This window comes from Lipotes vexillifer, unplaced genomic scaffold (assembly GCF_000442215.2).
Source record: "Lipotes vexillifer unplaced genomic scaffold, Lipotes_vexillifer_v1.1 scaffold79, whole genome shotgun sequence".
NCBI lineage: Eukaryota > Metazoa > Chordata > Mammalia > Artiodactyla > Lipotidae > Lipotes > Lipotes vexillifer.
Window position 1 is genome coordinate 1,477,114 of NW_006775678.1, and position 17,831 is coordinate 1,494,944.

The window sequence follows — 17,831 nt, forward strand, 5'->3', positions numbered from 1 at the left end:
AAAAAAAAAAAAAAAAAAAAAAGATATAGCTTTCCTTACACGGAGAGCTTTCCTGAACACTTGTTTGCAAGTGTAGTCCCGTCACCTATCTGTGTGGGTTTATTGGGTCAGGGAATTTTCAGCTGCAGATAATAGCATCCACCTTGAGTTGTTTAAGTAGAAAAGGAAAACTCCAAAAAAGCCAGGTCTCCGATAGGTTGACGAGATGGCTGCCACGTGCTCTGCTACCCCTACAGCATATTCTGCAGAACTGCTGGAGTTAGCACTCTCTGCCATTGCCTCTGCCACTACCTGTGCCCCTGGCATTATGCTCCCCAAACTCTCTTCCGCCCTTGGCTTACTTCCAAATCAGAGTTTTGAATGTCTGCGTCTGATTGGTGGAAGCTAGCCTGTATCCAGCAGTGAGGGAAGCTGGGAAATGTAGTTTTTAGGGTTCTACTTTGGGAACACGAGACGAAAACTGTGGGACCGGACAACTAAAAATTGGCACTTGCCATCTGCTTCTACAAGGATTAGGTCACTAGCCACTGTAGTCGCTGACCTTCAACACGCCCTGAAAGGAGTTCAGGAATGAGGCACTCTGTGCCCTGGGGAAAACTGGAAGAACAGGTTTTTAGATAGTTAGATATTTTCAGGAAAAGATTTTTATGGGCCCAACTCTTGCGTTTCCTCATATCTATAAAAGCACTAAAATCATTAATGGAAACACCTGCTCCTCGTGACCAGCAGTAACCTTCTTGTGACTAGCAGCTACCTTCTGCCAAAATGTTTGCTTGATTGTCCTTACCTTTCTTCACCAAAATCACATATATACCGGCCTCTCCGCCTACCTCTTCGGAGCAGTTCCTCGGAGCATCTGAGAGGCTGTCTTCCAGGATATAGTCCTCATTTTGCCCCAAATAAAACTTAACTCACAACTTTCACATTGCACTTTTTTTTTTTTCAGTCTACAGACCCTATCAAAAAGAAGAGAGGGTGTTTAAAAGATATGGTCAGCCACAGGTTACAGATGTCCCCTGCCCCTGTGCTCAGAAAAGAATTTCCTATTTGATTTCTGACCATTCCTATTCTAGAGAAGAGTTAACACCCAGCCTGGGATTCTGGGAAAGGAAGAGCCTGGTGGCTGCTCTCTGCAGCACACAGCCTAGGCGTGTGCATACAGCAAGGAGAGAAGATTGCTTTTAAGACGTGACAATATTTAGGAATCCTTGCAGCGAAGTGGGATAATCAAGAGGAAGAATCCAAAAGGGAAGAAAGCAATAATAATTGCCTTCAAATTTGCTCTTTTAAAAACACAGTCTTTTAATTTATTTTAAGCATCACAGGGTGGATTGCTCTGGGTAATTTAGCGATCTTTGCTTATGATCAGAGGTTCAATAACACACTCAGCAGACATTTCAAGCAGTGCAGTACCATTTCTAGCCCCACAATGCCCACCTTTCCATTCCTGTTGGGGATATATGGTCACCACAGAGCATCTTAACCTAGCTCAGATGTGTAAGGAGTAATTTAAGTAAAATGTGGGATTTACATAATTCATTTCCTCAACCACAGGCTGCTTTAATCAGAGAGTATGAGATAGCTCTTCAAGGGAAACCCACAGTGATAAACTATTGCCATTCCCAAAGCAGAAAGACCATGTGAATACTGCTGCAATGAACGTGAGAATGCAGATATCTCTTCAAGATGCTGATTTCATTTCCTTTGGGCACCCAGAAGTGGGATTACTGGATCATATGGTAGTTCTAACCATGGCTCTGCTACTCTTTGCCCTGTGATCAGACCCATTAAACTAATTAATGGGTGATGAATGGATGATTCCACATGACTCTAGATGGAAAAGAGACTATTTTGTAGACCTTCAGGAATGACCACTGTACCAGTTAGGATACCTTTGGATGTTTGTAACTGAAAGCCCTCAACTCCAATTGGCATAAAAGATCGATTTATTATTTCGTATACCAGAACTCCAGAGGGATGTAGTATTCAACGTCGTTGAGTTCAGTTTAACTCAGTGACCCAAATATATCCTCAAGGATAGGGGTCTTTCCGTCTTCCCACTCTGCCACCAGGGTTCAGATTTATCCTTAAGCTGACTTCTCTCATGGTCACAAGATGGCTGCTGGAGTTCCAGCTGTCACATTCAGACAAGACAAAATTCAAAAGAAGAAGAAAGGCCACTTATTTTCAGGCTTCACCTTATTAATAGTGATAAGTCCTTTCCCAGAGGTCCTTAAGTCCCTCACACCTCAGTGACCAGCTGGGTCACATGCTTGCCCTAATCCTACCACTAATGAAGAGAACCAGACCACTACGACTGACCTCACCGATTTGGATTTATCCATTGAGTCACGTGGGAGGAGTGTCAGGAACCTAAGCAAAGACTCTCTCAGTAAGGAAGGAGGATGGAATGGATGTGGGAGGAACTTTCAACAGCGTCTGCGATAGGCATGAACCTCATTTCTTGTGACCTCACACAACCCTGGTTCTAGCAGGATAACAATTTCAAACATTAGTCACGGCTATCAAGTGTAAACACGCTGGGTTTTATTCCATTCCCAGATGCTCATTTAAAGTCCTTTCATAGTTTTAAGGCCACGAGTCCGTCAGAGCAAGCGACAGTCCGTTTCTCTTGCTGGGAGCACTTAGGTTGTGACTGCAGTTGACAGGTCGCTCCTGGCTTTTGACTGAGCCTTTCTCATACTTTACGCCTTCCTTGCCTTGCGAGACGAGTGGCCGTGACAAACCGCATAAGAGCTCCTCTGACTCTGCCGCTGAAATGAACAGAAGTGGAAAAAGGAAATCGAATTGCACTCTCCCCTACGTGGCAATTCCGCAAGACGCCTCAGCTAGAGACAGCTTCCATGGATAGGCTGGGGGCTGAACTGGAGTTTGAAAACAGTTAAAAAAAAAAAAACAAACCGTCCAGACCAGATTGTAGAAGGAGCTCTTTTCTTTTCACTTAACTCCTGGGGATGGAGGGAGAGAAGAAAAGTGAATAATGTGAAAAACAATTTAACTTAGTAGTCAGGAACTGGCAGCCTATCGGTTGGATGTTTGCCTGGGCAGTGTCTTAAAAATGAGAATTAGTGACAGAAATTTCAATGTCAAGGGATTTCACGTACGAGTCTCCCTGTGGCAGGGAGGGGCTCACATTCTCCACTTTGCCACAGTCCCCACCATGCCCTAGTGCCCCCCAACCCCACCTGCTACATTTGTTGACATTACCTGCCTGCCCAGTGAGAGCTGAGAGGATGCACAGAACCTGTCAGTCCATCATTCCTGTGCTAATGTGTGACACCTCAGCATGCTATTTGGTATTTCAGCATGCCCCTATTAAAAAGCAACTAGTCTGGGGAAAGAAAATTATTTGCCCTTAATGTGTTAACCCCACAGCCCAGGCGGAGAAGACCTGCAAAGGTAAGGAGGTCGTCACGGGAACAGGCTGCCTCTGCCACCTTCTCCTGCCCGACACTTTCATTCTCTGATGAGAGCCTTCTTTCTCAGTCCCCACTCAGCCCCCAGGAGGAGCTGCTCCCAGAGTTGCCTTCTGTCTGCCTCACCAGCTTCCTGACATACACCTGACTGTGTAGCTCCCTCCCCTGTTTTTATTCCTTCCTTTTTCCAGCACCAATCCTCCTGTCGCCCCCATCACTAGGGTCACAAGGTCGCCTTCTTCGCCATTGGGCACTTTACCGTGAGCTAATTCCCCTTGGCTTCTGGCCTCATCATTGTCTTGGCTTTCTTCCTGCCTCTCGGCCTCCTTCTCTGTGTCTCCTACACAGCCTCCTCCTCCTGGGTCCTGTTGAGTCCTGGGAGTTTCCAAGACTCCCTTTCAGGCTTTCTTCTCATCTTTGACCTTCTCTGTAGCAAACTACTCACATGACGCCACAGTGACCCCAGATTCCTGCTCAGCACAGATTTCTCCTCTGAATTTTCTTTTAAACTGAACAAGAGTATTTGACGTCCAGTTATTACATATAAAGTAAGCCTCAAATTTACTTTAGTTCTGGTCTTTATTCCTTCATTCTCTCTTTTTTTGTTTGTTGCATCATTTCTTTTTTTTTTTTTAAGATTTTTTTATGTGGACCATTTTTTAAAGTTTTTATTGAATTGGAAATTTACAATTGAATTGTAAAATTGTTACAATATTGTTTCTATTTTACGTTTTTGGTTTTTTGGCCACGAGCCATGTGGGATCTTAGTTCCCTGACTAGGGATCGAACCGTTACCCCCTGCATTGGAAGGCAAAGTCTTAACCGTTGGACCACCAGGGAAGTCCCACATCATTTTGGTATTAGTGTAGATGACATTTACGTTCTGTTTTGTCATACTAAGTCCCACATTTGTTTCATCCTAGTTTTATAGATTGCATATATTCATGCTCATCCACAGTTCTTTTTTTAATTGAAATAGTTGATTTACAATGTTGTGTTAATTTCCGCTGTAGAGCAAAGTGACTCAGTTATAGGTATACACAATTCTTGTGCTGTGGTTTTCTCCGTTATCTCTTGATTAGATGAAATCCATCCTCTAATATTTATCTTAATAAAGGCTCTTAAGAAAGAATAATGTTCCTTGAATTCTTTATCGTTCAAAAACTATTTGTCCACAGCCTCTATTCCTGGAGGAAAGTGATCTAGACTCAAAATCTTTCCTTGAGTATCATAAAGAGATTCCTCACAGCTTCCATGACAATCTCAGCTATTTGGAGCAGCAGTTATATATTTTCTTTTCATCTTCAAGTCGTAACTATCTTCTAGTGACATTGCCATTGGTGTTTGAAGCTCTCGTTTCTTTGCATAATATCTAGGAAGAGTAGTGAGGAAATGGGAAGATGCAGTGTCCCAATACTAAGTTCATACAAGAAGTCTAGCACATGGGACTTAAAAAAGAAGGTAGAGCAGAGTTCCCTGTCGGTCCAGTGGTTAAGACTCGAAGCTTTCACTGCTGTGGCCCGGATTCATCCCTGGTCGGGGAATTAAGATCCCGCAAGCCATGGGGCGCCGGGGGTGGGGTTTGGGGGGAGGAAGGAGGGCAGAAAGACATGCCTTTGACTTTTCCCTTTACCGGGGCGGGGGGGGGGGGGGGGGGGGTAGGGCAGAAAGACATGCCTTTGACTTTTCCCTTTACCGGGGCGGGGGGGGGGGAGTGGGGGGTAGATACCGCTTTAGCATGAACAGAAGTCAAACTTGGAAACTCCAAATAGATTATCTTGTTCAGCTCTTCAGAACAATCCTTAACATAGATGATATTACGCCAATTACATGCAGATTAGTAACTTGTGGTATACAAGTTAACAACTAGCTCAAGGGCGCCTAGCTTATAAATTGGAAAAAGCGGAATAAAACCCATCCTTTAAACTCCGAGCCAAGCTCTTGTTTAATATACCACAGCTGTCTCCTACAAATACCCCAGAGTCAAAATGATAATTCCCTTCCTGGCACGGTTAATGTCTGTTCTAGGAAGGAAGAATGAATAGAACAATTCTTAATCTCCTTTCCCATCTCTGAGCCTTAAGTATCATCAGCACCTCTGTCATTGGAGGGCGGCCAAAATGATCACAGAGCTTCAAAGTATCTCCTCACCAGATTTCTTACACACTTAAATTCTGTTAATATTTTGGGTTGGTCACTGTACCCCCAGAAATTGACTCTTAAAACATAAATATTTCTAGGTGGGTGATATATTAGGATATTTAAGTCATTAATACCCTGGTATTAAATACCAGGTATTAGAAACTAACCTGAGTGGCAATCCTATAGCATATAATGTCTAATGGTAGGACTGAACTTATTATCTATTTGTTATTATTTGAAGGATACCAGGAAGAGAATACCATGTATCAAATATTTTTTACTGCATAGGCAGTAAAATTCTAAAATTTTACTTTTAGTATAATTCTAAAATTCTACCTTTAGTATAATTTTTAATTAACTAAATTTGAATTAAGAATTGCCCTATTTCAATATCGACAACAGTATTGTACTGCAATCGTCAAATTTGCTAAGAGACTAAAACTTAATTATATCAACCACTAAAAAGAGAGGAAATTATGTAATGTGATAGAGGTGCTAAATATCACTACGATGGCAATAATATTGCAATATTTAAATGCATCAAATTAACACATTGTACATCTTAAATTTACACAATGCTATATGTCAAATATATTCAATTAAAAAAAAAGAATTTCCCTACTTCAGGGCTCATTTTATTAAAACACGCAAATATTTCCTCACTCATGCTTTGAATAAATTGATTTAGAACTAATTCCTTCCTAACCTGAATTATGGAGGGGCATGAGAAACTTGAAAGCATAACATTTCTTGGCCTTCCTAGTGGCTTTAATGACATAAGAATCCCCGGGGTTGGGTTGACTTGGCCTAAGTGGGAATCTGAGCAGAAAAGGACGGGCTTTCCATCACAGGGGCAGCGTGAAGCCAATGGACTTGGGCAGACTCAGAAAGGAAGGCCATTCTTTAGCTGAGAAAATGCCCTTCTCATAGCTGGCGGTTCTGGGAAGCAAGGTTCTGTTAGAAAACTCCTAGTGCCCAATTAGAAGGTGAAGTTCTCAAGATGACCACCAGATGGCACCCTCAGCCAAATTACTGAAGTACTCTGCTGGATCAGAATGTTGCAGCTGGGAGGATTTTTGAAATGGTCTAACCATTTCTATTGGTCTAACCATTTCTATTGGTCTAACCATTTCTATTCTATTCTATTCTATTCTATTCTATTTTTTAAAACATCTTTATTGGAGTATAATTGCTTTACAATGGTGTGTTAGTTTCTGCTTTATAACAAAGTAAATCAGCTATACGTATACATATGTTCCCATATATGGAGACGAGCTTTGCACTAGGGACAGAACAATGCAAGGAGAGGGGAAAGGGCAATTTAGACAGAGGACGCTCAGTGAAAGAACAGGAATGGGTGCACCACTGCAGCAGGGCAGGCCCGAGGCAAATGGCATGTAAGCCCAGCTTCCCTGGGGCCCAAGGCCTCTCTCTCGTCACACTTGTCCCTCCCCATCCCTACCTCACCAACCTATGAGCTGACATCACAGAGTGAATTTCAGTGATTGTTCTCTTTCCCAGGAGAGTTGGCATTTTAGGCTGGTCTCTCCTTTTGGATAAAAAGGTGTTGTCCACCTTAAGCAACAGTATAGAAGAGGGGCTTGGGGAGAGCGAGATGCTGTCAAAGTCAGTGGTTTAGAGCAGAGGCTTTCTATTAACCAGAAGGTCAACAGGAAAGGAAATGGGTGAGTGAGACATGCGGGTGGAGCCTTGCAGGCAGAAAGAGAAGTTGAGATTTGAAACTGCAGAATAAGTGTGTGGATGTATCGATCACTGTGCCTAGGACAGTAGGCGCTCATTATCTGTTAGCTGAATTGATACGTCCTTACTGAATTTGAAAAGGCTCCCTGGCAAGGGAGCAACACGATGAACATGGTATTTAGGAAAATTCTTCCAACGTGAGTACCTGAAATGGATGGAGTTTAGTGGGAAGACTTAAAAAAAGAAAAACAACAGCTTTACTGAGATATAATTCACATACCATACAATTCACCCATTTAAAGTGCCTCATTCAGTAGCTTTTAGTATATTCAAAGATATAGGCAGCATTCATCACCACAGCTGATTTTAGAACATTTTCATCACATCAAGAAGAAATCCCATATCCTTTATCCCCCACTGTGTCCCCATCCCCCTGTCCCCCAGCACAAAGCCTATTTTCTGTGTGTATAGATTACCCTATTCTGGAATTTCATATGAATTTCCATTTACGTGGTACATGGTCTTTTGTGTCTGGCTTCTTTCACTTAACATAACGTTCTCAAGGCCCACCCATGTTGGAGCATTATTAGTATCCCATTCCTTTTTATGGCCGAATAATATTTCATTGTACATATATATCACATTTTGTTAATGGGCATTTGGGTTGTTTCCATTTTTTAGCTATTATGTAGAATGCATGTTATAAACTTTCATGTACAGGTTTCTGTGTGGATGTATGTTTTCATCTCTCTTGGCCAGAATTGATGGTTCCTATGGTAACTCTATATTTAATCATTTGAAGGACTGCCAGATTGTTTTCCAAAGTGGCTGCAACATTTTTACATTTCCCCATGAGCGTATGTTGGGTTCTGATTTCTTCACTTTCTCACCAGCATTTCTTGCTGCTGACTTTCTGATTCTAGTCATCCTAATGCATGTGAAGTGGTATTTCATCATGGTTTTATTTTTCATTTCCCTGGTACCTAATTATATCAAGTATTTTTTCTCTATTGTTTTTCTCTTCTCTATTTTATTCATTTCCACTCTAATCTTTACTATTTCCTTCCTTCTTCCTTCCTTTCCTTCGAGTGTAGTTTTTTCTTCTTTTTCTAGTGTGTTAAGATGGAAGGTTAGGTACTTGATTTGCAATCTTCTTTTTTTAATATAGACGGCATTTACAGCTATAAAATTCCCTCTAAGCACTGCTTTAGCTGCATCCCGTAAGTTGTGGTATGCTGCATCTTCATTTTCACTCATCTTAAAGTATTTTCTGTGGGGGAAGATATTTCAGGTAGAAGGAAGAGCTTGGATAAAGGCATAAAGGTAGGAAAGCTTGGGTCAAGCTTGGTGGACAGCTGAGTTTGGCAAGAGCAGAGGGTATGTGCAGAACAGTTTGAGTGATGGAGAAAGGTAAGTTGGAGTCATCTTGTATGAAGGACTAAAGAGTTTATTCTGAATGGATTTTAGATCATCAGTTGTCATTTCTAGGACAATTGCCTTATTTCACTTTCTTTCTAGATGTGGAATGAGTGGCTTTCTGAAGGTGCAGAAGACAGGTGGGGGAAAGTTTAGAAGGAAGGACAGGAATAGGGTCAATACAAACACAAAAATAGGCAAAGTCCGTGCAATTCCTGCCCTGCCGTCCCCGTCTTAGAGAAGTGGCTGGTGGGGTCCAGCCACCACCGTGACTACTTCCCAGGCAGGAGGAAACACGGACAGTGTTTCCAAAATAGCTGCATCCCATCCCCCTGTAGGAGGAAAAACTTGTATATCCTTGTTTCATCACTGGCTGAGTTTTAAGTTTTGAAAATTCTAACAGTCTTGTTGCCCATTCTTTCCCTTTTGAAACTCTCTTTCTTTAGCTTCCATGTCACCACGCTTTCCTGATTTTCCTTCTCTCACTCCCCTGCCCTCCTGCAACACTGTCTGTGAAACGCTGGAGCCTCTCAAGGCTCTGACTCTGTCTGCTCTTCTCACTCCACACTCAGTCTCTCTTGGCAAATCTCATCTCATCTCTGCCCATGGCTTTGATTATCATCTGTGCACCAACCTCAGAGCTCGGATAGCAGCCGGCTCTGCTCTGAGCTCTGAGCCCCAAGCCAGTACTAGGAGTTGCCTACCCAATATCTCTACTCAAACTCATTTGATCAAGACTGAACTCACAATCTCCTCATTCAACCTCAAACCACAGGAGGCGTTCATGCTCTTTCCCCTCAATTACTGCAATAGCCTTCTAACTGGTCTTCTAGAACTCTCTCTCACCTCCTTCCCAGCTCTTCAAACTGCAGATGAGATGATTTATTTGAAATGACCATGTCCCCACCTATAGCGGACATTAGTTAATTTTTGGCCATCCAGCAGGTGAACACACTTCCTATGTTGGAAAATTCCCCTCCTTATGAGTCTTGGTTGGATGCAGAACTTGCCTCCTAAAATTGCTTTTAGCCACGTAGACTCTTACTTTCTCTTTCCTTTGGCCTCTGCCAGACCAGCCTTGTTCCAGAGCGTCAGCCTGGCCCCGGTCCCTCCTTACTGGGTGCTTCTGTTGGGTCAGGCACTGAATATGCAGGGGAGGACCAGACAGCTGCCTTCAAGGGGCCCACAGTCTCCCTTGGGGCCGTGGACATCACTATGGGGTGAGTGCTGTGGTAGCACTCCCTCAGCAAAATGCTCTGGAGGGTGAGAAGAACAAGGAACCGACTGTTGCCAGAAGACAGGCCAGCTGCACAGAAGGTAGTAGCATCTGGGCCAGGTCCTGAAGGAGTCTGCCCGGGTTGGGGCGGGGTGGGAAGTCCTTCCAGGCAGAAGGAATATTCATACTCAAAGCCACAAAGTGAAAAAGCACATGGTGGACCAGTGAAATGCAGAGAACTCTGGTGTCACTTAAGCAGAGGATGAGGAGGGAAGGGGGTTGAGGAGGAAGGCGAGAGGCAAAAGCCTGGAAAGATGGGTCGGGTCAGATTCAGAAGCGGCTCAGATGCCATACTTATCAGGTGCTTGGCTTTTGTCCCATGAGCCATAAGGAATTGTTTTAAGCAGAGGAATTATTTGAATCACCTAATTCTGACTACAATGTGAAGGATAGATTGAAAGGATTTAGGGACAGGAAGATAATATGGAAGCTGTATCTTTATAGCTCCAGAGCTTATCAAAAAGAGAACCCAATAAATATAATAGGTAGGGCTTCCCTGGTGGCGCAGTGGTTGAGAGTCCGCCTGCCGATGCAGGGCACGTGGGTTCATGCCCCAGTCCGGGAAGATCCCACATGCCACGGAGCAGCTGGGCCCGTGAGCCATGGCCACTGAGCCTGCGCATCTGGAGCCTGTGCTCCGCAACGGGAGAGGCCACAACAGTGAGAGGCTCGCGCACCGCAAAAAAAAAAATGCTGCCTTTCAACACTCCTGTGACACAACAAGAATGGAAGGTGAACACAAGCCATTTACCATTTCAAATGGGACAGGAGCATTATTGGTGCATTAATCTGTGTTTTGTTCCAGCTCCCATTCCATAGGCAGCCAAGATTTCTTTTTCTCTTGTCCCCAGGAAAAAAAAAAAAAAAAAAAAAAATATATATATATATATATATAAAATAGGTAAATGAATCAATGGTGAAATAATCCAATAAATGTAATGGGTAAATGAATCAAAGAAGAAATAACCATAAAATGGGACCATGAGAAGCATTGTATGCCATGGGAGGCCATGCAGCCTGAGTGAGAGTTGATAAAGCCCTGAGCTGGAGAGCTCGCTGGAAACACAGGGCTAGGTGAATTTAAGAGACATTCTGAAATAAAATCAATGGGGCTAAGTAGTTAACTGCATACAGGCATTGAAGAAAAGGGATGAATGAATTAGGGTTAGGTTTGGCTAACAGTGACCAAAAACTTAGACTTAAAACGGAGAGCCCAGGTAGCAGTCAAGAGCTAGCATGGTGCACCAGTGTCAGGGACTTATCGCATATGGTCCCTTCCATCATGTCACTCAACGTCCTCAACATGGGGCTTCATGACATGGTCCAAGATGGGGGCTCCAGCATCACACCTGTCTTGTAGCCAACAGACTACAGGAAAGAGACAAGAACAGGGCGTGCTGGTGACCTTTAAGAACTTACATCCTAAAAGTGTTTTCTGTTCCACGACATTGGTCATTATTTAATCATATCCAATTGAAAGGGAGGCTGGGCGATGTCTCTGTTCTGGGCAGCTAAAATTTGGAAGATGTATGGCTGAGAAATAAGGTAGAAAGGAAACTGGAAAATAGCTTGCCTCAAGGGGTCAAGAACAATTTCATCGCATCCGTTGGGTGGCTACGAATGCAGAAAGAGAGGGGAGAGTTTTAAGAAGGTTTTTAGGAAGCCGCACTGTAAAGACAAATAAGTTTTGTTTTGAACATATCTGTTTTGGGGTGGCCTGTGGGACGCCAGGTGGAGAAAGACAGTAGGCACTTGCAAACGTGTGTACAGTTTCATTCTTATTTCCTCTACTTAGGCTGTGCTCCTTGAGGGTGGAGACTCTTGTTTATTCATCATTACATGTCCGCCACGCCTTGCAAGTTTCAGGAATGGATAAAGATGACAGGAAAATCAAGAAGGTGAAAAAAACTAACAGCTAAGTTTTTAAAGTACAGATGGGGAGACTATAGAACCCAGCCATTGTTAGCACCGGAATAAGCTTTCTCAGACCACTTTGGACAGGAAGGTAGCCTCCTACACACTTCATTCAGAACCTACTAACCTAAACACACACACACACACACACACACACACACACACACACACACACACACTTATACCATGTACAGAAAAGAAGAACACTGCTTTTAAAAATGAGGTGTTCTGGGGACTTCCCTGGCAGTCCAGTGTTTAAGACTCCATGCTCCCAATGCAGGGGACACGGATTCTATCCCTGGTCGAGGAACTAAGATCCTGCATGCAGTGTGGCCGGGCCAAATTTTAAAAATAGAATAGAATAGAATAGAATAGAATAGAATAGAATGTGTTCTGTTTCAGGAGTCTATGGTGGGTGATGAGGGATAAAGGGAGATTTTGGAGATATAGCTGTACAGGGGGACCTGTTTGGGGTCACATGACCAGGCAGTGTCACAACCTTGACTGGACCAGAGATCTCCTGACTTCCAGGCTGAGGGGTGACACTGTACCTGCCGTTAAGAAGATGACCCGCCAAAGGTAAGAGGACACGGCCCACTCCGTGTCTTGCAGGCCTGTGAGGGACGTGGCCAAGGATCTAGACTATTTAATCCAGTTTTACGAAAGGAGTTTTACAGAGAGCAATTAAGGCACAGTTAAGGAATTAATCAGTAATGAGTCATTAACTCTGCCTCCTATTGTACAGCTAACAAGCTGAGGCCAGATGATTGGAGCCAGTTCCCAATTAAGGGGACGACATTGGCCAGAAAGCGCACCATCGGCCTCTTGAAGAGTCGGGAGTGCCTGCCTGCGGCTGCCGGGCCTCCCCTTTCCCAGGCGGGTCAGGACGCAGGCAGAGCTCGCGCTTGCAGAGCGGAAAGGAAAGGCCAGCTTTACATTAATATTATCTTCCCTGAAAATCTTTTTTTTTTTGCTGACCTCCTGGAGGCTGGAATTCCATTAGTGTAGTAAGGTTCTGTTGGCGGAAAGGCGCGCTTGGACCGGAGACCGAGAAGGGTGCGCAGCGAGGCTGGGGGTGCGGGCGCGGGAGGGAGGCGTCACGTTAAATGCTAGGTTCCTGTGGGCGGCTGTGTCCGGACTCCTGGTGTCCCTTCCGTGCACCTCCCGCGGGGAGGACGCGGCTCACTGCAAGCGGAGTCGCGCGCTGCCCTCGCTTCCCAAACCTGGCTACACCGCGAGCTCTCCGCCTAGGCTTTCAAGTAACCGATGAACTTGGCCGAGAGCAGGAAGGATGAGGATCCCCTGCCTCCTCCCGCCGCATTCTAGATTGTCGGGGACGGGTAGGGACTGTCTCCCCTGGTGTAACATTTCCCATCTCCCCAAACAGTAGCTATACGTTTAAAATAAGTAAAGACAGCGGGGCCGTCCCCGTCCAGTTGCTGACCTCTGGGCCGAATCCTGCCCCTCCCGAGGGGTCTCTCCCAGCCCTCCCACCCCCTCTCACCCACACCCGTCCCGATCACCCTCCCGGCAGCAGAGGTGGGAGCTCGGGCCCGCAGGAGGAAGAACTGGGTTCCGAGAGCGGGGAACCCACGTCGGATGAACTGCCGGGACCGGCCTGGGGTCGCAGCGCGGGGCTCCAGGACACCGAGCGAGGAAGACCCTCCGCGGCTGCGGCCGCCTCTGGACCCCATGACTCTGGAGACCGGCGGTCTGGAGAGGCGGAGCCCTCAGTGCCCTGCGTCCCCAAGGGAGAGAGAAATCACCACCAGAAGTCCGGAGCCACGGCGCCCAGGACGGTCACGTCACCCTCACGGGCAGGAAGAGACTCCTCCATAAAGGGAGAAATGCGAAAACTGAAATGCCGCCAACGAGGCGGGGGTGGCTGATGGCGGCTAGGTTAGCGGGGCGCCCAGCTCCGCGCCGGCCCGGGATCTCTGCATCAGCCCTCGGTCCAGGGGGAGCGCCAGACAGTCTGCGCCCGCTGCACCGCTGGCCGTGCCTGACTCCGCCCTTCCCTCGGAGCCGTCCAATCCGAGGCGCCCTTCTCCGCCCCGCCCCCGCGGTCACACAGCCTGGCCCCTGGCGGCTCCTACCCCAGCTCCCAGGAGCCCGGAGGAGCGGTTTTGACGTCCCGCCTTCTTTCCACCCCTCCACCCCTCCGCCGGCTGCCGTTCAGAACAGGGGTCGTCTTCCTGCGAGAGGGTCCCCAGGGCCTCCCTCCTAGTCTGACAGGATCCACGTCGGCCTGAAGCAAGGCCTGCTTAGAGCAACACGGTGTCTTTTCTCCCCGAACCCCGTAAGACCACTCCCAACTGGTTCCTGTTCCCCTTCAGTGGACAGTGGTAGCCTGAGCCAAACCCGCAGCCTCATCATGGAAGATTCAAGAACCATTTCCCAAGTGATGAAGGTTTACTGGGGGAGTCCTTTCCCCCAGAGTCCCTGAAAGGCGTGTGTCCGCCCCAAATCAGAGCCAGCACAGCCTAGTTTCGGAAGGCAGTGCCGCACCTTGACCGGCACCTCTGCAAACTGCTTTCCGTAGCCGTGAGCTTGAGCAGCGGCCCCAGGTGTTTCTGGATCGTCTGGGGCTTTAACGCTCTTTATCACAAGCCATTCTCATCTCCTACCGGAATAAAGTACAGTACCGCCTGCCCGCCTCACCTGCACCCCTCCTCCTGGAGCTGGGAGCTTGACTCACCGCGGGCCCAGTGGAGCTGCCCTGCTAGGCAGCCTTTAGGAAGAGGGCGGGGGGGCGGGGGGAGGGCTGGGAAGGACGCTGGGGCTGATGCTTTGTCCAGGCCTCCCCCAGGTAGCCCAGGAAGGCACTCACAACGAGCACCCATTCCTCAGCATCTCAATTCCCAGTGTGGCCTAATGAGCTGCTCTTGGGAATTGGAATTAAGGAGCACTTATTCAGCAACTATTTCCCGAATATGCAATATGATCGTGAACGGACGGGACTTCTAGTTATTCCAGCTCCAACGCTTACAAGCAGAGTTAATTGGTGCAAACTCTCTGTGCCTCAGTCTCCTCATTTATAAAATGAGGTAGCTGAATCTTCCTAGTAGAGTCCTTGTGAGGCTTAACTGAGATGAAACCACTTAGAAGAGTGCAGGCACGTAGTAAGCTTTCAATGATCATTAGCTATTAGTATTCTGATCATTTTCCAAGGACTTGTCCCTAAGTCCAGGTATGGTTCACTCTGTTGGTGCCTAAAGAGATGATTTAGAATATCCATTCTCAGAATAAACTAGTAAAAGAGGAGACGAAAATGGTGGAAAGCTGCAGATGCAAAAAGATAGGAAGAAAAATGGCAGAGAGAAGGAGACAGAATGAATAATGGAAATGATCTAAGGGAATCGAAGAAGTTGCTGATGGTGAGATGCACAAGGTCAGAGGTGCCCAGGACTAAGGAGAAAGAGGGCAGAGCAAGTGTGAACAGCCGGGACCGGCCTGAGGTCACAGCGCGGGGCTCCAGGACACCGAGCGAGGAAGACCCTCCGCGGCTGCGGCCGCCTCTGGACTTCCAACTTCAGGGCCGCTGAAGTTGGAAGTTCTCTGAATAAATCATTCCTAGTAAAACGAGGGCATTAAAGGATGAAAGAGAAGGTAGGCCAAAGTGAAAGAAATTTACTTACACATCCATCCTGAGTTTACCTATTTTTTTCATGCCAAGATCTGATATCGCTTGGCCCACTCCATTCATTTCCCTATGGAACCTCCTTGTCAGAGAAAAGCGCAAGTGTCAATATATTACTCCCTACCTATTGGGGGAAATAACCCATTCAATAAATTCTTCCTGACCAGCCTACTATGTGTTAGGCTCCAGGTGAAGGTCTAGGGGTACACAGCTCTGGTTATGCCACAGCCTCTAAGGACCCACATGGCAGGGACTGAATCCTGTGACGACACTCCCTCTACTCCCAGCCCCGGGATAATCCTCCTTTTCCCAGGTAGGTTTCAGGAACCCAAGAAGAGCACAGGGATACGCGGGATCACAATGTGTATTGCTTCATGCCAGATCATTGGTATAGTTTACACAATGTGGTAAACTACCCATCTTTCCCACTTCCCAGGGAGGTGGGGCTCATTTACTGGAGGAAAGGGGGCTGTGGTGGTTCACTAACGTGCTAACGACCTATAGACAGTTAGTAGCTGGTTGACGCTAAGGCTCTGGCCGCGCCTTCCCGGGAGCGCTCAAAGATAGGAGGCCGGAAGGACCTGCGCGGCGGGAATCCGGATGATTCATACCTCGGCCTCTCAGGCTGGGAGTTCCGGGCTCTCCTTCGCCCCGGGGACGCCGCTAGGACCCCGGGAGCTTCTGAAGCCCACGGAGACTTCTGGATTCCTTTCCCGCCCCCCAGAGACGGCGCCAAAGAGCCACAATACTGTCCACAACGCGCCCGCGAGAATGTGCCCTCCGGGTCGCGGCTCAGAGCGCCCCAGGACACTCTCCCCGAGCGCGACTGCTAGCCCGACGCGCGTCAAGCGGAAGCACTGGGTTGCCGGGTGCGGAGCGAGCTGGGGAGGCGAGAGGGCGGCGCGGGGCTTAGAAAAGGAAAAGTCGCTCTGCCCCAGTCTTCGGAGCACTAATGTCATCAACCCTGGGTAGCAGGGGCGGGCCCCGAGCCGGTGACCTGGACAATGATCTGAGAGGGGCCTGGGGCCGCGGCGGGCTGGAAAGAGGGAGGCGGGGCCTCCAGGAGCTTCGGGGAGTTCAACTCTTACCCTGGGAAGATGGTGTAGACGCTTCCTAGGGTCTGGCCTTCAAAGTAGCAGCTGCAGCTCGGCTATCGGGGTATCGAGGGGCTGGGAACGCGCAGGCAGCTGAGCCTTGGGCTCCAGACACCCGGAACCCCACACACTCGCAGGCGCCCGCCGTGCCAGTAGAGGGGCGCTCTGGTCTAGGGCGTCGCTGTGTCTGGGACGCTGGCGATTCTCCGATGCAGCACAGCTCCCCGAGGAGGATGCGCAGGAGGGAGCCCCAGCTCCTGCGCAGCCCTCTGCTTTCACGCACCCTCCACATGCATCACGGCAGCCCCTCCAGAAGCCGCCTTCATACACACATCTTCCTCCCCGCCACCGCAGTCCTGAGCGCGCTTAACCAGAGTCAAACCAAAACAGGTAAATCTTTAATTCTCCTCCTCAATTCTTCGAAACTACTTGTACAGACAGTTCCTCAAACCCTTTCTCCGCCTCCCCTTGCTCCCAGTCGGCCTTTTCTGGGGTTGCCACGCCGCCCGGGAGCGGCCGAGGTCAGGCGCTTTGGGTCCCTTGAACTTGGAGGCTCCGGCGCCCGCCGGGGTGGCAGCAGCGTGGCCGCCTGTCCCCCTCCAGCAGCAAGGCCCGGGGTCCGTGGGAGTGTGGGTGTGGCCAGAAGGTCTCGGCTGGCCTGGGGGGTCAGCCCTCCGCGGTGAGTCGGGCGCAGATGCACATCCTAGACCCAGGTCTTCAGACGGCGCAGGGCAAGAGCGGCCGAGTCCGGGAGACCCTGGGAGAAGGCGTGAGCGCCTGCGGCTCGGGGTCGGCTCCGAGGACGGGCGTCTGGCCTGAATTGGTCCCCGGTGCCCTTAGAGGGCCTGCCACGGCTTCCCGATGGCCTGGATGTGCTCCTTGGCCTTCAGGCGCAGCGCCGCGATGCTGCTGTTGCGCGGGTCCGCCTCGTCCAGCGGGAACTTGTCCCCGAAGCCGGGCCCGCACGGGTAGGCGGGCGGCGGCGGCGGCGGCGGCGGCGGCGGCGGCGGCGGCGGCCCGAGGGGCTGCAGGCCGGGCCCGAGGGGCGGGGAGTTCAAGAAGGGCGGCGGCGGCGGCGTGTAGCTGGCGGGCAGGCTCTGCGCCGGCGGCCCGAAACCTGGCAGGCTCTGCAGCGCCGTGGCGCCCCCGCCCGGCAGCGGCGGCCCGAGCCACGACTCGAGCGGCAGGGGGCCCCCCCCCGGCCCGCCCCC

General features: G+C 48.5%; 1 protein-coding gene across 1 annotated transcript in view; it reads right to left on the bottom strand.

The window, feature by feature from the left end:
* Positions 1–17,456: 17,456 nt before the first annotated feature.
* Positions 17,457–17,831, bottom strand: part of RAX (retina and anterior neural fold homeobox) — a 4,198-nt gene continuing 3,823 nt past the window's right edge. The window contains exon 3 of the mRNA XM_007450117.1: positions 17,457–17,831. This exon is cut by the window's right edge and continues 162 nt beyond it. Coding sequence (XP_007450179.1) covers positions 17,457–17,831 — 375 coding nt within the window.